Source organism: Schistocerca cancellata, chromosome 6 (genome assembly GCF_023864275.1).
Source record: "Schistocerca cancellata isolate TAMUIC-IGC-003103 chromosome 6, iqSchCanc2.1, whole genome shotgun sequence".
Taxonomy (NCBI): Eukaryota; Metazoa; Arthropoda; class Insecta; order Orthoptera; family Acrididae; genus Schistocerca; species Schistocerca cancellata.
The window spans coordinates 342,186,954-342,214,168 of NC_064631.1; the positions used below are offsets into that span (position 1 = coordinate 342,186,954).

Genomic DNA, 27,215 nt, shown 5'->3' on the forward strand with positions numbered 1-27,215 from the left:
GTAGTTGGCCTCCTGACTAGTTTAATAAAGTCAACCTCTACGCACCACTGATACCTCTCTTCAATCTGAATCGTTAGTGACTATATTCTTTCTGGAATTAGGCGAGTTGTGTGTATAGATGTGGAGTCAACTTTCTCCAGCGACCTACGAAAGCCTCCTTACTTCCATGCCACGTCGCATTGCCGCTGTTATTCGTACCAGTGGTAACATACCGGCTATTAGGTAGGTGACAATAAAGTTGCGGCTGATAAGCGTACACCATCGGACGATTCTGGTGGAATACGACAGAGAAATGGCAAATTTCTTACAAGGGATTATCAAATTCGTCGAAGAAATTCACCTGGAAAAATAAATGTTAGTCAGAATGTGTGGACAAGGAATTTCTACATCTAGCGTCAAACGAATGCGGAGAAGGCGACTAACTCCTAAGAAGTATTATCCTAATGAGATGTTTTGCAACGTCGATAACAAAAATAAGTATAAGCTCCATTCTTCAAACCACCTGACATATTAAAGCAGTGTTCCGAACTAGGACTAGAACTCGGTGGCCTACATCTTACAGTCAATGCTGAAACTGATAAACTATACAGGCAAAAGAGGACACTTTGAACAATGTTAATTTTTTCTATAATGCATGCAGCTGAATACTATTACTTTTTCTTTATATGGTGTAGAATGGTAACCACTGATAGTCACGATAGAACGTGGTTTTATACAATGCATAGCCGATTTTTGGCTTGCGCCAATCTTCAGGTTTACATTCTGTTACATGCTTCCATGCTCAATGATGAACTCCAACACTGAGAGTGGAAAAAGTGATAGAATGCAAACCCCGTGAAGTTAAGCACAAGCACGAAATCGGTCTACCATTAATTAATATCACTTTATATTGTGACTGATAGCAGTCATACTCTTACACCCTACTCATGCTTACCTGTCAAAATCATGTACTCAGAGAAACATGTTATTTACAGTCGTTAATATGACCGCCAACTGATTTGACGTCAATGTGCAGTAACAGCTCAAGATAGCTGGTGGCAGTTCTAGCAGTGGAAGGTATATGCAGGTATTGGGGGATGTCAAATCAGTCCTGGCACTGCCGTAATATGGGAATGGAGTTATTTACCTGACGTCCTAAGAGACATGATCATTAAATTTTAGACCAAGGGTGGAAGTATTTCCGAAACAGTGAAGTTTGTAAACTGTTCGTATTCCACATGGTTAAAGTAGACCATGCGTGGCAAAATAATGACATACAAAACCAGTGCTGAGGCAACTGTGATGCACCATGGGCCATTGATAAAAGAGTGAGTGATGGTTGCTGAGATGTGTATGGGCCAATAGATGCTGAGCAACAAATCACCCAGATGAACCGAACAGTTACCAACAGTGTATCCTCAATCACTGCCTCCTCAACGACTGATTCCACAATGACTGCCTCCTCAATGGCTGCCCCATCAACGAGCATTCAGCGAATGTTGCTGCTTATGGACTTCTACAGCAAGTGCCACGTTCAGTCATGTCTGCTGAGTACTGTTCATTGTCGATGAGGGCTGTATTTGGTACATCAGAGCCGCAACTGGACATGCACTGAGTGGCGATGGGCAGCCTTTCCTCATGAATAAAGTACAGATGGCCATTGGCATGTAGATAGCGAAACGTCTGGAAGCTTGCACCGTGCAACAGTCGTTGATAGCGGAATGTATAAATTGCATTCCGTGGGTGATCTCGGCATTCCCAAAGGCACAGTATATCAACAATTGCACAGGTATGTACTATCATTGGGGACATGGCCACACATACAATCGGTTTTGTTTTGCCTCTGCATGATGCATCTACCAGCAGGACAATGCAATGTGTCGCTCAACACAACGTACAAGCATGGTTCGAAGAGCACCATGATGAGTTTACCATTCTCCCCTGACCACTGAACTCCCCGGACACAAACCCAGTCTAGAATCTGCAGGACCACCACGATCCGGCTGATTGCACCATGAATCCACAACTGAGAAACCTAGCACAGGTGTACATCGTACTGGAGTCCGCATGGATCCACATCCCTGTCGGTAGGCCTCCGTTCCAGAAATTCTTGAACTCTCTTCCTGCACTTCTCGCAGCGGTCCGAGCTCTTAAATTTGGTTATTTCTCTTTTGATAATTGGTTACATTAATGTGACTCTACAGAGATGTAAAAAGCCTGCGATGTAAGGAGAACAACCTTGGTTAGGCGAGGCTGCTGATGACGCAATGCTAATAAAAGAAAGTAATTGGGATTCAGAACTGTACACTGCTTTTTCTGGCAGCTTAGCATGGAACAGGGCTGAAGAGCAGGCAAAGAGTAAGCTAAGGAAGCGAAACAGTAAGAAATACCACTACTTATCATAAAAATCTATAGAATATATTAAAAGTTATGTTTATATTCTGCTATAGAAGAAACATGACTGATTAACACGGTTGATCCTAGGAATACACTAAAAGAGGTGAGAAAAGGTGAAGCCAATGGTCTTCGACCTTCCACAACTAGGATATTTCAGTTGTAGGTTGCAGAGAGATATTTTTGGAGTTTCTTATATTGTAGGAATCATACTCCTTGCAAGTGATATTCAATCCTTTATTGCTAGGGGACTACTTTAACTTAGAGCTAAAGTGATTCTCGCCTACTCTTTCGTGATGTAGTAGCCCACTAAATAAGTCAGGTACGTTGCATACTCTCGTGTCCCATCTGAAAACGACTGGAATCCCGTTTTCTAAGACGTTAGAGCTATCGTTCAGAAACTACGTATTAGATGAAGAAATTTACCACTGAACCGATGTTAAGCGTCAGTTCCCTTAAAAACACATTTGGAATAGAAAGCGTTTCAAATCATCGCGACAAACGATGAAATATTCCCTGCTTTTTCCCGCCGATGAGCGGTGGTAAGCGACCTTTATTACTCATAGGTCATGGGATGACAAGTTTTCCTGAACCAGCATGGTTGATTTAATTGACTAACAAGATGTGTACCATACAATATCTTAGAAGTGAATGAGGAACTTAAGTTTTGCTCGGCCTACCGCTTTTCACTTGCACCAGACGAATTGATGCCAAGCGACATGTAGTACACACGAACGCCACAGAATGCTTACTACCTGCAGCCTGTCCAGTTCATAAGCAGTCTTATACAAAGCCTAACGTGGCTGGGAAGTATCATCAAGTATTTACTCTGGAACAAAAGTTGTTTGTCATGACCTGAAGTGCCACCCGTATTTATGTTTCTCGAAACGACTTTGAGACACCCTGCAGAGTGAGAGAGAGAGAGAAAGACAGAGAGAGAGAGATAGAGAGAGAGAGAGAGAGAGAGAGAGAGAGAGAGAGGAGGAAAGGAAGAAAGGTAAGGAACCGCTGGTTATTCCACTTTACATATAATGTACCTTTCCCACCAGTAGAACGCCACCGCATAATGTGTCAAGTCCTTAGATTTAAGGAATTTTGTTTCAAGTTCACGCTGATGTATGATAATTGGGAATTCATTGTTTGTTCATCATCTTGTCGGTAGTGTGTTGCATGACAAAGGAAATAATTTCGGTTTAACCCTCCGATGCTCGCGGACATTCACCATCAACATGATTTTCCCACACAATTTTTTCTGACTGGGCTGGATTGAGCAGGCGCCATTAACAGTACTTTTCCACCAACTCTTTGTCTGTTAGCTGCAGCCATTGTTAGCTTTCAGTTATGCAATTTCCATTGTTAATGAAACAGTATTGTAGCCTGAAGGGCACTGGTCATCCGCGCCGACCTCGCTGCTACATTCTGAAACAGAGTAAGTGTATGCGCCGCGCGGGGTAGCCAACGGACTAAGGCGCCTTATCACGGTTCGCGCGGCTCTACCCATCGGAGGTGCGAGTCCTCCCTCGGGCATGGGTGTGTGTGTGTTGTCCTTAGTGTAAGCTAGTTTAAGCTAGATTATGTAGTGTGAATGCTTAGGGACCGACGACCTCAGCTGTTTGGTCCCATAAGACCTTACCACCAATTTCCAAATTTTCAAGTGTATGTTACTTTACTGCTTTCATAGATTCAGTTCATCGTTCACGGGCGTTAATGCAGACGTACTGTAACTGACTGCAGTTAATTTTCTTTCCACCTGGTATTCTCTTAACTTTCAGTTTGTGGAAGAAATGTCTAAGGCATAAAAAGAAACATGGATAGAGTTTGGCAGAGCTCCTGATGTACGACTGGATTGTACCATGAGTTGAGTGCTGAAGATTCTGACAGTGATATTGTTGACTCAGAGAACGAGGACTGTGCACATAAAGCGGTCATGATTAAGGAACAGAACAAGAATTATTAGAAAATGATATATTTGAATTACAGGAAGAAGCAATTGAAGAGGACGCAATTTTAGGGAAAAGTAGAATAACTATAGGGCGGAAAAGTAAACATGTTACCATTGTCAGAAGAAGACCTTATAATATTATTACGTATTTACCTGAACTCATCACAATATGTACTGATATTTTCTTCAACTACGTTCGTGGTAACTTTTCTAGGGAAAGGAGAGCTAAAGAAACAGATACTATAGAGATTAGAGCTTTCATTGGGTTGTTATAGCTGTGTGTACCTCTAAGATGTTTTAGATGGAATATATCTAGGTATTGGGATAAGTCCAAGATCAATGGCTTGAACAACGTTATTTGTGCATGAGTGAAAACTGATTGGCTGGCCGCGGTGGTCTCGCGGTTCTAGGCGCGCAGTCCGGAACCGCGCGACTGCTACGGTCGCAGGTTCGAATCCTGCCTCGGGCATGGATGTTAGTTAGGTTTAAGTAGTTCTAAGTTCTAGGGGACTGATGACCACAGCTGTTAAGTCCCATAGTGCTCAGAGCCATTTGAACCATTTTTGAAAACTGATTCAGGTTTTTCTTAAGGTGTCTGACGTTTGACAATATACATGATTGTACACAGAGAGAGAGTGGCAAGTTGTCTGCTATGAGAGAGGTACTATGACTAATTACGAACAACTGCCACAATATTTCTCACCTAGTGGATACATTACTACTGATGAACAGCTTTTGGCGTTCTGAGGAAACTGCCCATTCGGTCAATATATTCCTACCAAACCTGCTAAGTATGGACTAAAAGTTCTTGCTTTGGTTGATGTAAAATGGCTTACTCTGAGTTTAGAAGGGAGAGAGAGACAGAGAGAGAGAGAGAGAGAGAGATTGAAAGAGAGAGAAAGGGGGCGGGGGAAAGTGCAGGATGAATTTCTGCCAAAAGAAAGAAAGGGAGCCGGAATCATCTATCTTCAGGTTTCAACATGATTGTACATTGGCCTCATACTGTAAGAAGAAAAATAGGACAGTGTTGGTGGTGTGAAGCATGCATTACGACGATGCTATGGACTCTTTAACACAAGACAAAAAGAAACTGAAATGTTTACCTTCTGTAACATGTCGAATGTGAGCATAGATCTTTTTCAATCAGCTATATCAGAAAAACAACGTGTGACGTAACACAAGTAGGTGGCCTGTGGTACTGTCTGAAAGTATTAAGAATACTGCATCGATAATTTCTTTATGCATATTATAAATACCACTGCAAGGCTTCAAATCAAGCTGTAATGAGAATTGAGTTTATAGAAAAAAAATCAGCTCTGACCTAATAAAGTTAAAATTGAGCAACGTTCACTGATTGAATGACTTTAGGTTTATTAAAAATTCCTAAAAATCATTCATATACACCATCCAAAGCTTCCAAGAGACCACTTATTTTGTGGATGACACTTGTCATCCACGCGAGGAACAGGTCGGGAGTTAACACATGACTAACAGAGTGTTAAATACAATTCTACAGTCTCCATGGTATTTACTTGTTTACCCACAAAGTTGAACCGTTTTTGTTGGTATAGTGCCTTCATATCAATGTGCTCTTTCGTTAGGATACCACATGAAACAAACCTGGCAATAGTAGACATGAAATGGTGCTTCAATGGTTGTCCAAAATCTGTACTATTTTTGTAAAGTACCATCAGTTAAAATCAATAAATCATGCGCCACATCACTGGCTTTATTTGCTACATTGTGGATTCAGGTATGAACTACAGCAGTCATTAAAGAAATTATGAAGGCATTTTTATTCATGATAACGAAATGGTGCAGTAGTGACAAATGAGGGTTTATTTGTATCACAGCTATTAGACTTCAGTCGAAGCATCTCTTCTTGGCTTCTAAAAATACATTAAATATTCCTCAAAGAAGACCTCTTAGAACATGCAATAGAAAAATACAGTCCGTCTTCTCTTTTCAGCTGCCTGTAGAATTCAGTATAAGCATTATCTTTTTTTAGCAACTTCCATATGTTTCAATTGTACACAAGTGATTCGGATAGAATTCGGTTACTACCATGTGTAATTGATGGACATAGAGTTTCTTCCAAATATGATTTTACCTCACATGAGATTGGTGGAAGTTTCATAATTACCTTACTCAGGCCAGGTACAATATTAGTTTCTGGGCATTTTAAAATGTCTGTGGGAGACATGGTTGGAGTGTAGTATCAAGAAGTGATGCTACAGTGCAGACTTACCAGCATGTGGTGTCATGGCGGAGCAGAGCAGCAGCGCGCATGCGCAGCGCAGCGCCATGGCGGACCTCAGCCCGCGCATGTGCACTGAGCCATAGCGCCGGGACCCTGCGGAAAAGTTATTTTGTTAGTGTCGGTTTAGCCATAGCACATGTAACGCATGATACGGGCCCTGCGTTAGCAGGGATCCTGCATGTCACTGTCCAGTTCTTCTCGGAGAAATTAAGCCGATAAGGAAATATGTGTAATTAAATAGATTATGCTTAGTGAAATGTTTAAATGTGATTCACCAATTTTAAACCTGTACTTTCTCCCAGTACGAACATAAGAACACATGGAAAAATGAAAATGACAGGTACACTACTGGCCATTAAAATTGCTACACCAAGAAGAAATGCAGATGATAAACCGGTATTCTTTGGACAAATATATTATACTAGAACTGACTTGTGATTACATTTTCACGCAATTTGGGTGCATAGATCCTGAGAAATCAGTACCCAAAACAACTACCTCTGGTCGTAATAACGGCCTTGATAAGTCTGGGTATTGAGTCAAACAGAGATTGGATGGCGTGAACAGGTACAGCTGCCCATGCAGCTTCAACACGATACCACAGTTCATCAAGAGTAGTGACTGGCGTATTGCGACGAGCCAGTTGCTCGGCCACCATTGACCAAACGTTTTCAATTGGTGAGAGATCTGCAGAATGTGCCGGCCAGGGCAGCAGTCGAACATTTTATGTATCCAGAAAGGCCCGTACAGGACCTGCAACATGCGGTCGTGCACTATACTGCTGAAATGTAGGGTTTCTCGGGGATAAAATGAAGGGTAGAGCCACGGGTCGTAAAACATCTGAAATGTAACATATACTGTTGAAAGTACCATCAATGCAAACAAGAGGTGACCGAGACGTGTAACCAATGGCACCCCCTACCATCATCACGCCGGGTGATACGCCAGTATGGCGATGACGAATACACGCTTCCAATGTACGTTTACCGCAATGTCGCCAAACATGGATGCGACCATCATGATGCTCTAAACAGAACCTAGATTCATCCGTAAAAATGACGTTTTGCCATTCGTACACCCAGGTTTGTCGTTGAGTACACCATCGCAGGCGCTGCTGTCTGTGATGCAGCGTGAAGGATAACCGCGGCTATGGTCTCAGAGCTGATAGTACATGCTGCTGCAAACGTCGCCGACCTGTTCGTGCAGATGGTTGTTGTCTTGCAAACGTCCCTACCCGTTGACTCAGGGATCGAGACGTGGCTGCACGATCCGTTATAGCCATGCGAATAAGCTGCCTGTCATCTCGGCTGCGAGGCCGTTGAGATCCAGCAAGGCGTTCCGTGTTACCCTCCTGAAACCATCAATTTCCTATTCTGCTAACAGTCATTGGATCTCAACCAACGCGAGCAGCAATGTCCCGATACGATAAACCACAATCGCGATGGGCCACAATCAGACCTTTATCAAATACGGAAACATGATGTTAGGCACTTCTGCTCCTTACACGAGGCATCACAACAATGTTACACCAGGCAACGCCGGTCAACTGCTGTTTGTGTATGAGAAATCGGTTGGAAACTTTCCTCATGTCAGCACGTTGTAGGTGTCGCCACCGGCGCCATCCTTGTGTGAATGCTCTGAAAAGCTAATCATTTGCATATCACAGCATCTTCTTCCTGTCGTTTGTTTTCGCGTCTGTAGCACGTCATCTTCGGGGTGTAGCAATTTTAATGGCCAGCAGTGTAATATCACTGAACATACCAAGTATGAACAGGTGTAACATGTTTTATAGACACTAATAAAACATTCGGTGGCAAGAGAAGGAGTTTATCTCGTCTTGAACACAATGCATAAATAATAATGTCAATAAGTGCTCATGATTATGCAGTATTTTTCAAGCATAATGGAGAAAACACCATGGAAGGAGTATACATTCGTACGTTTGAGAAATATTTTTGTTGTAATTCTACTTTAAAGAACCTCATTTTACCTATTACGTATTTTGGTATTCCCTTTGTCTTTTTTGCATTTATACGAACTTGAGACAGACTATAGCGGACTGTGTTTGTTTCATTAAAAGTGGCGACGAAACCTGCCTAAAACACGTTAAGTTTGTTGAAATATAGTGCCACTAAAGGACGGAGACCAGTAAAAGAAAAAGACAGTATACTGCTGAAGTATAAAATTATTCATTTTAATTCAAGTTAGTGATGTTCTAGTTCAGTTAATGCAATTTTTAATATTCTGTCTTATGTCTAATTGTATATCCAGTAAGAGTGTTCTTTAACAGGATATTTGCTTATCATGTTACGAAATATACCTGCAAAATTTTGATGAATACGTCAATGTTTTGTAACTTCTGATGCGTGTGTGGGTTCGTTATCGTCCGCTGAATGTTGCTGATTAGGTTTCCAGCTTCCACAGCTATAGGCAATGTAGACTAGGTTTTCTAAACTTGTGTGTTGATATGATAAACATGATTTCCTGTTTCCGAAACCAGGTAAAATGAGCAGCCCTTGCAGCTCGATGGCAAAATGAAGACATTCTAAGAACGAAAGAGTCCGCAGTACAACAAATGTGTAATAACACAGTTGAGATATTTGGTATGAGTCATTAAATTAGTGACAATTTATCTGTGGTGTTCGACATGATCACGGGGTCGAGCAACAAGTAATGCAACATATTTATTTTCTGAAAGCAGTTTCGTTTTATTTACGAATCCAACACACGGAGTTATTCCCCACTCTTCTGCCTACAAAACCCTATTTTTTATTTTTTTTATTTTATTTATTTATTTTTTGTGACGGCATAACGCCACCTTACTGTGAGGTCACGTATGCCCACGTGGTACCACTCTACAGGTGCATCAGTAACCGGCCCATCATCCACGTACTACTTCCCACAGAGTGTGTCCTCTGCTGGGCCAAACAGATGGAAGTCGGCGGATCCTTCACTGCTCTTTTCAGATCTCTATTATGAGACGAGGAACCAAGCTGCCACGCAGCTTTGAGTACCCTTATTGGTGGACGAGTGTACAGCACTACCGGCAGAGACGTACAGTTGTGCAGCGAGGTGTTTGATTATGATTCGTCGATCAGCTCGAATGAAAGTGTTCACACGTTCCAGCATTGCGGCAGGCACAGCAGCTGGTCGGCATGTGGGAGATTGGGCACGTTTGCGCGATCTTGTTTCGATGATGACAGACGCCTCGCCGAACGAATCACAGTGCTGAGCCGAGGCGGTTTCCGTCAGGGTGCGCGCGTGATCATACTGGTGCCACTTGTGCGTGCGTTCCATTGACTCTGGCCATCGTCGTATATTCTTCGCGGGGTTATGTGTTACCGCTCAGTCGCTCGGTGACAGCCGAACTGTGCGGATCGCGTGCGGAGCTGCGGGAGTACATATGGTACTACATCGAGCCACAGGGACTTGCTTGCGGGTTACGTCTCCAGAGTGCGCAATGCTTTCAAACTTTGGCAAACCGAGGACGCAGGAGCGACCAACTGCCATTTGGTTAAAATAAGGTTTGGCGCTCAGGAAGACCATCTGAGGGCAAGGCAGCCTGAGAAAGCCTTGAGAGCGGAATTGTTGTGTCTTTTAGCCGTTTTGGAATGACGTGCGCTAGTGGTGGCTTGGGGTCGCAGCGGTCTACCGCTGTCGACAAAGACACTTCTTATTGTTGCCTGGGGCCGCGTCGCCGGCCGTTTTGAGCATCCCAGCTGCCGCAGAGCCAGGCTGTGCTGCCCCAAACGTTAGCGAAATTGTGGGCCAGGACCTGGAAGCCGGCCGCATAACCAGTGAAAAGGTTTCCGGCACCACCGTCCAGACCTAGGCGTCCACCAGCGCAATAGGGCCAGCAATGCAACCGAATAAACTAATGGAGCCAACGATGGCTATAACAGGCACTCCCCTGGCAGCAGGCCCCTCTGCCGCTCCAGACTTTTCTACAAATACACGTAATACTGTAATACACAAAACACCTACACAATCATACATACTCAGTACTTGCGATCCCACCCCTTCTCCCCTTGTCCAATTCCGCTCCTTCTTGCCAATGCCAGGAAAAACCTCCAAAATTACATAGCATCCCTGAGTAAAGGCAAGCAGACGATCTTTCAGCCTATCGAAATCCAACCCACCGTGCCTCATCCCAACCCTCAACCAGATCCCAACACCTAAAATCCCTTCTCCCTCCCACCCACACAAGTCCACTTCATCCAAACAGCGGCGTGCAAAAAAGCAGCGCAAGGATGGACATACCAAAAGCAAGAAGAGGTTCACCACCCAGCACCTGTTGTCTCCCTGGGAGGGAACCAGGAAACCATCGCAATGAAAGGGAACTGCATAACCGGGCAGGATTCAGACGGTTTCGTGTTGGCGAGGATATTCTTCCTCCAGCCAAAGTTTCCAGCGGCCCGCCGAGTAGAACCCACCCAGGACAGGTTCAGGCGGTGACTGATAACTCATAGGAAACACTAAACAACACAACAGCAACACAAACACAGGTAAACGTCACCCACCATCTCCCTCCGATTGTCATCGAAATTACGAGGAACTTTTCCGAGTTGTTAAGAACAGAAATCGGGAGAGACAATTTCAAGCCAAAACTTGCTGGTGATGATGAGATAAAAATACCTCTACACACACTGGACGACTACAATATAGTCAAGACACTTTTTACCAACAAAAGCCGGCCGCGGTGGTCTAGCGGTTCTGGCGCTGCAGTCCGGAACCGCGGGACTGCTATGGTCGCAGGTTCGAATCCTGCCTCGGGCATGGGTGTGTGTGATGTCCTTAGGTTAGTTAGGTTTAAGTAGTTCTAAGTTCTAGGGGACTTATGACCTAAGATGTTGAGTCCCATAGTGCTCAGAGCCATTTGAACCATTTGAATCAACAAAAACATACCCCACTACACATTCCCTACAACAAATACATTTAACAAAAACAGTGTTATCAGAGACCTCCCAAGACGACTGTATCCACAGGCTATTAAAACAGACCTGACTGCCCAGGAACTCGTCGTCAGAGCTGTCGAGCAGAAGGGCAAAGTCGAAAGCAAGTGGTCTTTTTTTCAGGTCACATTGCTAAATATTCCCCAGAACAAAAGGGAGATGAAAATGATCCTGGCTGTGCCTATCACCACCGAGCCACTGCGCTGCAGAAACAAGACGCTGCATTGCTTCAGGTGTCAGGGACTGAACCATATCGCCACACACTGCACCATGGCGGTAAGGTGCAGGAAGTGCGCCGAGGCCCACGACACTAGGTCCTGTACACTCAAACCCATGGACCCACAAATAAGGTGCGTGCTGTGTGGAAAAAAGCACACAGCGGGTTACCAAGGTTGTGAGGTCCATAAAAGACACATACAGCAGCCAAAAGGTGCAAAGGTCGGCCCGCAAACACAAAAAGAAAACACCACCACCGTCTCTAGACATACAAAGAATCCTAACACATCAACGCACGCAGACAAAAGTTGGGTTAAACCAAGACCTGACATTCCAAGTGCAACATACGCTACAGTGGTTTCTCCACGAAGAAGCCACGAAAGTTTAGCCCTGTCATCATAACATCAACCACAGACATAAGAACAACACGGGGTAAGACAAAACAACAACGACCAGGTTCCCAACAGAGAAAGCTCTAGGGAACCTGTAACACTAGCTGCCACAGAGTGTGCAAACCTCTCTCCAGCAGTTACCCAACCCCTCCTCGTATCAGCTGTTAGGCATGATGGTCCAGACCATGAACCTTGTCATGGAGATGACGAAGGAGTTCAGGGAGGCCCCGAGACAAAATATGCTGATCCTTGTTGCCCTTCGATCAGCAGTCAAGCAATCGCTCCACTCTACGACTTAATCAGTAACAGCAAAACCACATCATGGGTAGACGACCAATTATCCAAGGCCTGACTAAGTAATCCTTCGACGCAGATGGCATTGTTAATCAAGTGGTCGAACTCAGAGAATCCATTAAGGAATTCACAATCGACATAAACATGATGGCGGAAACCTACCTCAAGCCAGGAATCAAGGTGACAGTTCCTAATAACAGAAGTTACTGTGTAGATACGCCTCGCCAAGGCCGAGGAGTGGCCATATACATAAAAAGAGGTACCCACACCACCAGGCATACATACAAGCTACCAATAAAATCGAACCTCCAGAGTAGGCGCCAAACTGCAACGACTAGCGCGCAACCACCACTTTGAAACATGGGGTCCAGTCACGACCAGTCACTTTCCTATAAATGGAGGTATGTCCGACGTATTAGATATAACCTTCACTAGAAGGATCACAGGGATTGTGGCTGCGAGGACAGTCAACAGAATGTCCTCCGACCACAATCCTGTCATCTTCGTGGTCGATGTTGGAGAATGGGTCGCACTCCCGCAGTACCAGTCACCACAGAAACGCATACTGTGAACGATATGGTGAAACTGTCACCTCGGATATCGCTCGCTCTCCATCACCTACTGCCGAAACAGTAGAACAAGCGCTACAAGACCTTAGTGGCATCATCCTGCAGGCAGCGGAAGAATTCACCACTCACCCTCCCCCCCCCCCACCACGACCCCCGCCAAGGGAGGGGCTGCCCCCACAAATACAGCTACTAGATCAATTATTAGCTCAAATTGTATACAAAAATGGAGTAGCAAAGCAGTGGAAGGTCACAAGAGATCAGGCCATCAGGAGGCTGCTCAGTCGTCTACAGTTAGAGCTGAAGGCAGCGAACAATGAGCACAGAAATCAGCAATGGCAAAATCACCTCTCAGCCCTCAAAATAGACGATCACATACTCTGGCAAGGTACCAGACAATTCACTAAACGACGCGCTAGAATTTCTCCCCTGCACGGCGAGCGGGGGATGGTCTGTAGCCATGCTGACAAGGCCAATGCCCTCGCCGATACCTTCGAGAAGCAATTCCAAGCGGTAGAGCCCAAAGATGATGAGAATGAAGAGGTAGTTCACCGTCTACTGGCTGTCTTCCTCAATGGTGAGGAAGACACAGAAGATGAAGTCTCAGTTTTCGCCCCGAAGACGTGGCAAAAGTAATTAGGCCCCTTCCAACAAAAAAGGCGCTGGATACGACAGTATCACCAATCAGTTAGTTAAAGCACTTCGCTCTCGGCGATCAGACACCTCGCGAACGTCTTCGACGAGATTACTCGTTCCCGTGAGTTCCCAGTGTGCTGGAAATACGCGAAAGTGGTCGCGATACACAAACCTGGGTAAGACCCTCTATTCCCGCAGCACTACAGGCCAATTAGCCTCTTGCCAACTCTCAGCAAGAACTATGTGAGCCTCCTGCTAATATCCATAGATAGGAACATATTACCAGAAAGAAACTTCTGTCTGATTTCCAATTCAGATTCCGGCAGAACCGCTCTGCCACACAACAGATCATGAGAGTGGTAGAATCAGCCACAGGGGACTTCAACTACAGAGGCTACTGCAGGATAGTGCTCCTAGACGTAGCTAAAACCTTCGACTCAGTATACTATAAAGGGCAACTCTACAAGTTATAAACACAAGGGTTCCCCAGGGGCATAGTTAAAGAGATTAAAAGCAATCTCATGGACACAACTTTCTCTGTTAAAGTAGAAACAGCCACCACCATGAAAGGCGTATTCGTGCTGGGGTGCCACAAGGATCGGTTATGGGGCCCGTACTGTACAGCTTCTACATTACGAACACACCAACCGATTCCCTGGTGCACCCCACACAATATGCGGGAGACACAGCCTGCTACACACGTAATACGAAAAAGGACCTGGTCATCAGTAGGCTACAAAGGGTTTTAGATGACACAAAAACTTGGGCCCATCGCTGGCGGAGGCTCGGAAGGCGCGGATATCCTCAACGTCCCCCCCCCCCCCACCTTCACCTAAACGGAAACCAACTTCACTGGCAACAACCATCAAGAATCAGGGCTTAACCTTGGACTCTCGTCTTTCGTGGAAATCCCACACAGACAGGATCCACAGTAAGGTCTGTGCCAGAATGTCCATCCTACATCCAGTCCTCTACACAACCAGCTTCCTTCCCTGATCCGTAGGAGTGAATGTATATCAGGCCCTTATGCAGCCAGTTATGGAGTCTGCATGCCCTGTCTGGGTATACGCGGCCAAGCAGCATCTGGACAAATTCCAGAGGCAGCAGATCCGCACCCTCGGGAGGGCAGTGCATCTACCCCTGGGATTCCCCACCGACGATCAGCACGCTGCTGCTGAAATCCCACTCCTGAAAGAGCGTTTCCAAGAAATGGCAAGTGCCTTCTATGAGATCACTTCTAGATCAGGAGATGACCTGATCCACTCCCTAGGTCGGTATGACATGTCCCATGACAAGTACAAACGCCCAATGACGATCTTCGACGACACAGTCGAAGGGAAAATCCCTATATCCAACCCATAATCCTTTTCCTACCCCCATAATATTAATCTACTTGTCCTCAGGCAAGTACCAGACGCACACAGAAAATTCATCACATTACGCAGACACCCAAAGATCACAGAAAAAATCACACACCCAAGTAAACACGTAGAGTAAAAGCAAAAAACCTAAAATACCTCCAACACACTTCCTCAAAGAGGAGAAAGTAACTTATGAGAGTGAGAGAGAGAGTTATTTCTGGCGCTGTGTGTGGTGGCGAGTAGTGTGTCGGACGCGGAGTAGGACGGGTTTACCTGGGTACTCGGCTTCCTGGAAATTGCAGCGAGTTGAGACCACTAACCGTTGGCTTATGGGCTCTGCGTTTTCCTCCCGCGTTGACCGTTGCTACAGGTGGATTTAGTGGGTATGAGCGACTCTCGTCGCATGCAACCTGGTTACGACGTGCATCAGTGAATTGTGAACAGCTTTTTAGCAACCAAGAGCAACATGGCAGTATCAACCGGTGCCTACCTGGAGTCCTTAAGCTAAAGGTCTCCTTGGCATTTGTTTCAAATTATCTATGAAGACTGTTTAGGAGGTACTGAAAGATTGTTGATTTTTCCCGTTGTGAGCTGGCTAGAAATCAAGTTTCTTTATGCCTTTCCGTTACCGCTTTGGGGGTGTGTGACTCAATCTGGAGGTTTCTGTATGCCGCAAGCTAGTATTTTGCAATGTTAATCTTCTACTTGAGACAATGATATGTTATTACTGAGCATTTGATACTACCGATTGTAACTTCTATTTGTTGTAGACACCAAGGCCCTTTCTGGGGCGAGTTATTGGATTTGGCCTCTAACTGAAGTTGTGTGCGCTCAGCCTAAAGGAACACACGTGTGGATCAAGTGCGTGTACGTGCTTGTTGTTGCACACTCTCTTACTCCGTGTTGAGGAGTCCTTTGGGCTGTAGTTGTAGGGTTTAATCGGCCATTTGCCATTTGGTATGTACCGCAGTTACAGTGTCTATTGGCCCCTAAGATTCCCAAGTAAACATAAACTTAGCTTTTTTGAATGTTCCTGGAATTATTATGTAATTATTCTTTTACATTACCTTGTACATTGCTTCGTATTATTGCTGGGCAGGTTAACTTCCAATGTTATGAGCTGACCGCTATCATACTGGACTTTTAACAGTTGAATTTTCAATTGCCCGTTTAAGTACTACTGTGTGTGTTAATCTTATCAAAGTTGTTCTGCTGTTTGTTGTTTGATATATGTAGACAGTCTTTCATGGTCAGAAGTTGACACGTCGCTGCTGGTTCGGTCCAGGAACGCGTTTCCCTTCTGCTTCGGTGGCTTTCCCGTCATCGCATGAGTCTAAGCGTTGCAAGTCACACAGGATTCCGCTGATCTCCCTTTCCAGCCTCAAGTTGAGTAGTTTGTTGTTATTAATTTCGTATCGTGCTGCGGTGGTGTGTTGCCGGTATAGGAAGTAATTGACTCAGTATTTCCGTTATTGTAAGGCCTATGTGGGCCTGTGATGAAAGTATATGGGCAAACTGAACGCTGAGTTTCTTGTTTTCTTTAAAAAAATTAAGGGTTTAATTGTCACTATCATTTTAATTGTGTATTAGGGGCACGGTAGTTAATTTAAGTACTTAACGTGATTTATGTGGAATAAGCTTCTCGTCAATCAGTAAAATACTACTGCTGCTCCGGTTTTACATGTGGGTAGCCTTTGGGCAGCCTTTGGGCAGCTTCCCCGTATCTTGTCTATATGAGAGCAGAATAACCAGAGGAGATGTAGGCATTTTAATGCTTTTTTTAATTTAATGTTTGTTGAACGTATATTTCACTCCCGTTGGGGATCAACCCACAGTTGTGATCTAGCTGCGGGGACACAGTAACGGCGCAGAATTATTTAATTAACAGTTTGCAGTTGGGCTACCATTGTGTTGCGTGATTGACATTTTTAGTACTATTTCTAATTTTATGTGTAATGCAAATGTCCTTATAAATGGTGAAGTTAATTTAAAAATATTTACTATTTTTATGTATTTCTCAAGAATCTTGAGAACTGTCAGCTGCCTCATGATTGAATTGTCATTAAATGAAAATATTAGATTGGGAATGAAAAATGACGAATCAAGTTGGGCCACCGTTCCACTTGTTTTTCATTCCGATCTTTGTCCTACGTCTCAAGTGCTTTTGTCCACTATCATATCTCCGTAGACATTTTGCAAGCGTCTTTCAATCTCGCGATGTTCTGATTGTACTTCAAAAGAAACGCAGTAACAGCTCTCCTCTTGGAGAGCATCGCTGTTACCGATGCCATTTTCAAAGCTAAGTTTGGAGCCGCCACCTACAGAAAATTTCATTAAACTTTAGAGGCTGAAGCGGGAATATACCACGATACACCGATACAAATTTCACAATTTTTCTACCGAATCTGACCGACAAAAGAAGTGTTGCATTGTTTATTGAACGCCCCTCGTATTTCCTGTCTGCCTGACCAGGCAAAACAAGCAGTCCTTGCATAATGAGGTATTAAGTTGAGACCAACAGTTTGATGCGGGACACTTGTGGGCTAGCATGTCGGGAAACGACCTCAATTTGACCTACAAAAACAACGTATGCTACAGCGCACGCGAGTCGAGCCAGTTTTTCAACATTCTCGCGCTCTTTTCGCACAAACCATTAGTTCTAGAGAAAAAGAATACAAACTTTTTTTGTAGGTATTTAATGTAGTTTAGTTTTGTACTGCGGCACATTTCGCTGGAGGGTGCGATTTTCGAGTTACTCAATAAAAACGTACAAGAGTTATACACTCCTGGAAATTGAAATAAGAACACCGTGAATTCATTGTCCCAGGAAGGGGAAACTTTATTGACACATTCCTGGGGTCACATACATCACATGATCACACTGACAGAACCACAGGCACATAGACACAGGCAACAGAGCATGCACAATGTCGGCACTAGTACAGTGTATATCCACCTTTCGCAGCAATGCAGGCTGCTATTCTCCCATGGAGACGATCGTAGAGATGCTGGATGTAGTCCTGTGGAACGGCTTGCCATGCCATTTCCACCTGGCGCCTCAGTTGGACCAGCGTTCGTGCTGGACGTGCAGACCGCGTGAGACGACGCTTCATCCAGTCCCAAACATGCTCAATGGGGGACAGATCCGGAGATCTTGCTGGCCAGGGTAGTTGACTTACACCTTCTAGAGCACGTTGGGTGGCACGGGATACATGCGGACGTGCATTGCCCTGTTGGAACAGCAAGTTCCCTTGCCGGTCTAGGAATGGTAGAACGATGGGTTCGATGACGGTTTGGATGTACCGTGCACTATTCAGTGTCCCCTCGACGATCACCAGTGGTGTACGGCCAGTGTAGGAGATCGCTCCCCACACCATGATGCCGGGTGTTGGCCCTGTGTGCCTCGGTCGTATGCAGTCCTGATTGTGGCGCTCACCTGCACGGCGCCAAACACGCATACGACCATCATTGGCACCAAGGCAGAAGCGACTCTCATCGCTGAAGACCACACTTCATTCGTCCCTCCATTCACGCCTGTCGCGACACCACTGGAGGCGGGCTGCACGATGTTGGGGCGTGAGCGGAAGACGGCCTAACGGTGTGCGGGACCGTAGCCCAGCTTCATGGAGACGGTTCCGAATGGTCCTCGCCGATACCCCAGGAGCAACAGTGTCCCTAATTTGCTGGGAAGTGGCGGTGCGGTCCTCTACGGCACTGCGTAGGATCCTACGGTCTTGGCGTGCATCCGTGCGTCGCTGCGATCCGGTCCCAGGTCGACGGGCACGTGCACCTTCCGCCGACCACTGGCGACAACATCGATGTACTGTGGAGACCTCACGCCCCACGTGTTGAGCAATTCGGCGGTACGTCCGCCCGGCCTCCCGCATGCCCACTATACGCCCTCGCTCAAAGTCCGTCAACTGCACATACGGTTCACGTCCACGCTGTCGCGGCATGCTACCAGTGTTAAAGACTGCGATGGAGCTCCGTATGCCACGGCAAACTGGCTGACACTGACGGCGGCGGTGCACAAATGCTGCGCAGCTAGCGCCATTCGACGGCCAACACCGCGGTTCCTTGTGTGTCCTTTGTGCCGTGCGTGTGATCATTGCTTGTACAGCCCTCTCGCAGTGTCCGGAGCAAGTCTGGTGGGTCTGACACACCGGTGTCAATGTGTTCTTTTTTCCATTTCCAGGAGTGTATTAAATGTGTTCTATCTGTGAAACCATTCGGAATAGGGCATACGTCCATTTGAAGTTTTTTGTTCAAATCACTAATACTATCACCCCTCAAAGCGTGTACCTTTCCTCCTGACTCACCCTGTATATATCGCCTGTGTGGGAGAACATTGTCGAACCGGGTGTCAACACAACGACCCTACAACCGTCCATAAGACAATCACAGAGGTCATGGAAATCTTCCAAGTTGCTTCCATCTTTCATTGGGATATTGCTGGTAATGTAGACAAGAACGGAGAGCATAACGTTTGTGATAAACGTTCAGTAGAGATAGGTCTGACAATTGTACTGATGAGAGAAGTTGCTGATCTTGGAGAGCTAATTGTGGAATCGATTTACCTAGAAATAAGTCCTCTGCAAAAACATATTGGTATTAGGTTGTAAAAACAAAATGTATGAAGTTTATTGCTTATTTTGCTCTTCTGAGAGCTTCAGCTATGAAGGAAGTGAATTCTCATTGCAGGCACATTGACGTCTGAATGTGGTGTTGTAAGGCACAACGACGTACGCTCTGCAACTGTTCTAGGCCGTCACTGCAGTTACAAACACTTAACATGAAAGCAGAAATCGCTAAACACACCAACTCGATGAGTGCTGCACAGTTCTAAGGTGTTGGATAATGCCTGAGGAAAGACACATCTGTTCGTCCTTCTGCTTCCCATAAACAATTGCTGAAAATCGTAACTGACCGTGGCTTCATTTTGATTTGAGGTAATTGTGAGACAATCAGTGGCTGCGTGGTTTAACAGCAGTGTAGGTGTGAACCAAGACAAATACCATTTGAACTTTTATAGATCAAAGGACAAGAGCCGCTTCAGCTAAGACGCGCATTGTGCTGGACATTGCATTCACTCGTTAGCAGAAACTCTATCTCGATGATATTTAGTTAATCTCGCGAACTCTGTTCGTCGGCTACGTATTTGCAACAATCTTTAGTAACACTATGCAATGGCCACATCAAAGAAAAATATCTCTATTTCCAGCACACCCTTGGAACAAGTAGATCACTCCAGAATGAAATATGCACTCGGCATCATTTTTCCAAGAAATATATTATCTACTAAATGCTGATGGAAGAAAGGACATCGAGAACAGGATATTTTCTGCGATGTAAATTCACGAGTGAAATGTGCGCTCATGTTGATACTAGTTAGTATTATGGGAAAAGTTGTTATGGACGCTATGATTATAGCAAAATACCCTCAGGTATTTTTGTGGCCACTCTTTTCAATTACGCGTTTCAAAAATATCTTGAGATTAATTTAATCTGCTGATGATATTTTCTGAACGCGTCATTAAAGAGGGTGGTCAAAAAAATACCTGCGGATATTTTACTATCACCATAGCGTCCATAATAGCTATTCCTACACTTCTATCTCTGTTATCTGCTGCTTAAGTTGCTTTTAGATCTCTCGAACATCGGATATTCTTGGATTAAGATATGAAAGTATGCACCAAACTGGTCGTGAATTGAATAGTTGTAGTTACTTCCCTGTTCTGTAGTTACCAAAACTCGGTGATACATCTTAAAAACGATCAACAGAAGTTTATGTACGACTACACAGTGAACATCAATTGGGATAACTTCTTATCAAACACAACTTTCATTGAGAAGGCGAATAGAAGGCCCCGTAGTGCTCCTCTGAATCTCTGTAAGGATCAATCCAAAAAAACTTAATGAGTCTAAATGTTGCCACAGCAGAAGAGCATACTCTCTGGTGCACAACTATTGTAGGTGCCGATTTACATTTTAAGCAGAAACGTCGAAAGAAGGAAAATGAGGAACGTCACAGACACGAAGATCGCCAGGCCAGGCCACCCCTATTATGTCTGTGTATGTCTGCATGTTTCATGCCAAGATTGGTTCGCTAAGCCATAAAAGGCATCTCTATACTAGAACCGCCTTGCAAGACTCGCGCAACATAAAATGAAAACTGAGATACGAATATTAGCTGATGACTATAAGAAATGTCAAATAAAACAACTTTCTTTTTCAGAAATTCAAACAGTTTTTAAGAGCTTATTGCTTTAACTCTCGGGAGGTGGTTGGTTTTCCGGCAATGAATCCGTTAAGTCATTCACTTAAACCCTCTCCGTCAATGCGCCGAATACATGTGGTAGCGCTACGTCGAATCTTGTAGACAGGCTTATTTTTAATTTTATATCTGTACATGACGTTTATTTCCCTTGTTCGGTCGTCAGTGCTCGCTCAGTTATCAGCTGGAACCGCTGTCAGTACATGTCCTATGCTTGGCTGTGAGAAACATTTTCTTAACTAATACTGGCCTTTACACTCACTGTTGACTGAAAAAGACGTGGCTGCTCTGCGGGCGTTATGAGGAGTGGTATTATGGCCACGGTGAACGGAAGAGTTCTGAGTATCGCATGAACAGGATGTTATTAAATATTAGTCAAGAGGGACCTTGTCGACTATCGCGCACTGGAAAAATAAATAGATAGGCAGCTCACTTCTTCCATCAGTGATAAGGAACGCGGAGAAATTGCTTTCCTCAATGAATCTGAGAAATAATTATAGACTTGATGAGGAGAATGAACAGGCCAATGAACGCACATAATGGATCCAGTACAAACCGGTAAGAGACGAAAGTAATGAACAGTAGCTACCCAGGGAAACGATATAAGCGTTGCTTTGCTAAATGGTTAGAGGTGAATACCGGGATGGTTCCTTATGAAAAGGTATGTCGGTTTAGTTCTGTATTCTTCATCTACCTGATCTTTTTCTGCATCTCCAGTTACTTGGACAGTTCAATGCTAGACATCAGGAATAGTTAAAATACCATACCACCAACAACTCTCTCCTCACCATATGTGAAGAAACCGTCGTCATACACGTGTCCAGAACACAACGCAGGGTACAATAGTCCCAACTGTCGAGGGAAAGCTCGATGTGTGGAATACCGACTCTTCGACAGCTCGTTCACGGTATAGCTTGGTATTCGCTTATCCACACCATGAGACTGCACATATATGTTTTATCCCGCTTTCCAGTGACTGGAAGAGCTGGTCGTTTCTTCAGGCGAGATGTTGAAGTATGGCCCTTGTTACTATTCCCACTGAGTCACATGGGTAAAGATACTCGAAGCTATGGTCGAATGAAGTGTGTTCGTTATTTCGCATACAAAAGTCGAAATATGCTTTCAGCATGATAGTGTACCAGCCAGTCACCCTATAATTGTCTGACGAAAGATGCAGAAATATTATAATGCCTTTACTCTTTCCGCTTGCACCACAGCCAATCTGACCTCATGAACACGTCTGGGACACCGTAAAGTGAGAAGTACTCAACGTACCACATGGTGGGGCATGAGGCAGTGGGGGCCAAGATAACATGGACGCTTTGGCAAGTTTCAGGGAAGGTTCGTGTAATTCTTTCCATTTGTACCATTTTCCTCTGACATACCTTTTGGTTTCAGAATGTCTCCTTATAGCCTTGGAAAGCAGTCGATGAGCAGCTAGAACGGCCAGTTCCAAGGTGCAAGACCCTGGGAAATGCTGGGACACGTATTACTGTAACCACCAGCGGGTAGCCGCGCCTCTGGTCCGCCGGCCTCACTGAGGCATGAGCCAGCTCCTACAGATACCTGATGAGGGCGGTCAAAGTCCGTGCTGCAGAATCGTGATCCCATTGTCTTCGCTGTGGTCGGATAGGTGGTGGGAGGAGGGTGGAGGTGGTATTGCTCACCGGGTCTAGCGCTAGGGCTCTTACTTGCTATGGCGCTTCATGTAGCAAAACGTAGAGGTGGTACACAGTACAGTGAATGGGCTCTGCTAGCTGTTTATCGGTTCATCTACATCTACATTTATACTCCGCAAGCCACCCAACGGTGTGTGGCGGAGGGCACTTTACGTGCCACTGTCATTACCTCCCTTTCCCGTTCCAGTCGCGTATGGTTCGCGGGAAGAGCGACTGTCTGAAAGCCTCTGTGCGCGCTCTAATCTCTCTAATTTTACATTCGTGATCTCCTCGGGAGGTATAAGTAGGGGGAAGCAATATATTCGATACCTCATCCAGAAACGCACCCTCTCGAAACCTGGCGAGAAAGCTACACCGCGATGCAGAGCGCCTCTCTTGCAGAGTCTGCCACTTGAGTTTGTAAAACATCTCCGTAACGCTATCACGGTTACCAAATAACCCTGTGACGAAACGCTCCGCTCTTCTTTGGATCTTCTCTATCTCCTCCGTCAACCCGATCCGGTGCGGATCCCACACTGATGAGCAATACTCAAGTATAGGTCGAACGAGTGTTTTGTAAGCCACCTCCTTTGTTGATGGACTACATTTTCTAAGGACTCTCCCAATGAATCTCAACCTGGTACCCGCCTTACCAACAATTAATTTTATATGATCATTCCACTTCAAATCGTTCCGCACGCATACTCCCAGATATTTTACGGAAGTAACTGCTACCAGTGTTTGTTCCGCTATCATATAATCATACAATAAAGGATCCTTCTTTCTATGTATTCTCAATACATTACATTTGTCTATGTTAAGGGTCAGTTGCCACTCCCTGCACCAAGTGCCTATCCGCTGCAGATCTTCCTGCATTTCGCTACAATTCTCTAATGCTGCAACTTCTCTGTATACTACAGCATCATCCGCGATTACTTTAACGTCTGTAGACGTCTCTCCGTTGATAACAACATGCTGTGTTCTGTTTGCTAAAAACTCTTCAATCCAGCCACACAGCTGGTCTGATATTCCGTAGGCTCTTACTTTGTTTATCAGGTGACAGTGCGGAACTGTATCGAACGCCTTCCGGAAGTCAAGAAAAATAGCATATACCTGGGAGCCTGTATCTAATATTTTCTGGGTCTCATGAACAAATAAAAGCGAGTTGGGTCTCACACGATCGCTGTTTCCGGAATCCATGTTGACTCCTACATAGTAGATTCTGAGTTTACAAAAACGACTAGATACTCGAGCAAAAAACATGTTCTAAAATTCTACAACAGATCGACGTCAGAGATATAGGTCTATAGTTTTGCGCATCTGCTCGACGACCCTTCTTGAAGACTGGGACTACCTGTGCTCTTTTCCAATCATTTGAAACCTTCCGTTCCTCTAGAGACTTGCGATACACGGCTGTTAGAAGGGGGGCAAGTTCTTTCGCGTACTCTGTGTAGAATCGAATTGGTATCCCGTCAGGTCCAGTGGACTTTCCTCTGCTGAGTGATTCCATTTGCTTTTCTATTCCTTGGACACTTATTTCGATGTCAGCCATTTTTTAGTTTGTGCGAGGATTTAGAGAAGGAACTGCAGTGCGGTCTTCCTCTGTGAAACAACTTTGGAAAAATTGTGTTTAGTATTTCAGCTTTACGCTTGTCATCCTCTGTTTCAATGCCATCATCATCCCGGAATGTCTAGACATGCTGTTTCGCAGTAGTTTCCTAACTTTGTTGTTGTACCACGGTGGGTTATTCCCGTCCCTCACAGTTTTACTCGGCACGTACCTGTCTAAAACGCATTTTACGATTGCCTTGAACTTTTTCCATAAACACTCAACATTGTCAGTGTCGGAACAGAAATCTTCGTTTTGATCTGTTAGAGAGCCTGAAATCAGCCTTCTATTACTCTTGCTAAACAGAAAAACCTTCCTCCCTTTTTTTATATTCCTATTAACTTCCATATTCAGGGATGCTGCAACGGCCTTATTATCACTGATTCCCTGTTCTGCGCTTACAGAGTCGAAAAGTTCAGGTCTGTTTGTTATCAGTAGGTCCAAGATGTTATCTCCACGAGTCGGTTCTCTGTTTAATTGCTCGAGGTAATTTTCGGAGAGTGCACTCAGTATAATGTCATTCGATGCTCTGTCCCTACCAGTGCATTGTTACGAACGGTGTTAACCGCGCAATGTCACCCGGCAGCGTGTCGCGGGACTTGCGTTTGAAATTTATGCCAGGCGATGTTCAAACCTTACCTTAATTTACATTTGTTAGTCTGAGTCAGTGTGTCTTGTTCTGAGGGTTACCCGTTTAGAGTGTACTGTCCCTGACCTCACATTGGCGGTAATAGAAGTACGACTGTTTTAAGTGGCTTCTCTCGTGCGGAAATCAATTTGTATTCTGGTTAGTTTCCAGATGTCTGTTAGTGTAAGGTACGAGCCAACTAGGCATTCATGTTACGTAAATTGACGATGTTTGTGTCTTCGGGTCATTAAGACCAGTGCACTGCCAATCACAGCTCAACTAGTAATTATTCTTGGCACGCATTTCATGCTATATTGTCTACTGAGTGATTATATTTCTTGCGTACTCACGTGTATAGCATGTGTGTAACGTTCCTCTCTACATATTGTAGTCAGCCTGCTCATTCTTGCGAGTGACATTCCTAGCTTGTAAGCCATACGCTCCACCTGTAAAGGGCCGACCCTAATGGGTGTATTCACCGGGTGTCCTTGCTACAGAGAAGCTGATTATGAACTGTCAGTGCTTTTGAAACCTGTCTATCACTCTTTTGTAGTATGTGAAGCTGTAAGTGAATTGTGTGTCTTCATTCCTTTTTTTTTCAAAACTAGTTTTATAATTATAGACTTATATGGATATTGTGTCTGTTATTTCTGACATATCCGAATGAACAGACATCATTGATGATCTGCAGCCGTCTAGAACGGAATTAGAATTATATTAAAACCGTCAGCTGCTGAGGGTATTAATATAATTCTAGTTTCATAATTGTAATTGCTTACTTCAATTGAAACTTTAACGGCCAAAAGTTTTAATATATATTTTTTTCTCTCATTTCAATTGAAACTTGGTTCAGACTGCTTCTTTTCAACTATATTAAATTGCCTGGAATATGTTTCTTAAAGACAGTGCCAGGTTTCCTTTTTGGGGACCCTGGAAAATAAAACGAGGGGTGCTGAATAAGTAATGAAAAATATTTTTTCATTGCCAGTTTAGAATGAAAAATGCGAAATTTGTTGTGGGACATCGTAGAATACTCTCGCCAGAGCCTCAGCAGTTTCGTAAATGTCCGATAGGTGGCAGCACTGTATGTAGCCTTCAGAATGGTGACTGTAATGGATGTGCGTTCCCAGCAGAGGGCTGTCACTGAATTTCTTTTGGCGGCAAACCAGACGGTCGTAGATATTCATGGACGCTTGCAGTATGTATGCGGAGACCTGACAGTGAAGAAAAGCACTGAGAATCGTTGGGCGAGGTGTCTGAGATCGTCGCCACAACGTCGCACAGACCTAGCCGGTCTACCACGTGCCGGCCGGCCGCCCACAGCTGTTACTTCTGCAATGTTGGAACGCACGGACACTCTCATTCGACATGATCCAGGGATAACAAATACACACTTCGCTCATCAGTTGAACGTCTGTGTTGGTGGTGGTGAAACACTTGTGATGGTGAGACACTCGTTCACCAGTTGGGGTACTCAAAGGTGAATAATTGCTAGATTCCTCGCTGCCTAACAGAAGACCTTAAGGAGCAACAGAACAGCATCTAGAGAAGACCATAGAGAGCAGAGAAGAACCATCTGTGCGGAATTGCTTGCGGGCTACGCGGCTGATCGGGCCAAAATTTTGTCGAACATTGACACAAGGGATGAAATATGGGTTCATTAGTTCGAACCGGAAACGAAATGGTGGCCTAATAGTTACTATTAAAGTCAGTCTTGTTCATAATTTTATTTATTCTGACAACCGGTTTCGACCACGCCTGTGGTCATCTTCAGATGAAAATGCTCTCTGAGCAGGAGCCTCCTTCTGGTAGTAAATCACTGCGGTCTGAAGATGACCACAGTCGCGGTCGTAACCGGTTACCAGAATAAATACATTTGTGATCAAGACTAATTTTAATTATAACTATTAGTAATGACATTGATCGCTGTCTGCTCCCACGATGTATTCAAAAATCGATGGCGTGGCACTATACGAGCTCTCCTCCGAAGTAGATCTTCAAAGGCACACCCTCAGCTGATAAAGACAGTTACCTATGGATTATGGCTCATAGGA

At 44.7% G+C, this 27,215-nt stretch overlaps 1 protein-coding gene across 1 annotated transcript in view; it reads right to left on the minus strand.

Annotated features, from left to right (window-relative positions):
• The window catches only part of LOC126191363 (uncharacterized), a 216,969-nt gene that overhangs the window by 108,039 nt on the left and 81,715 nt on the right, over window positions 1-27,215 (minus strand). Inside the window, exon 2 of the mRNA XM_049932211.1 lies at window positions 6,564-6,668. Coding sequence (XP_049788168.1) covers window positions 6,564-6,642 — 79 coding nt within the window. The 5' untranslated portion in view covers window positions 6,643-6,668. The remainder of the gene's footprint in view (window positions 1-6,563; window positions 6,669-27,215) is intronic.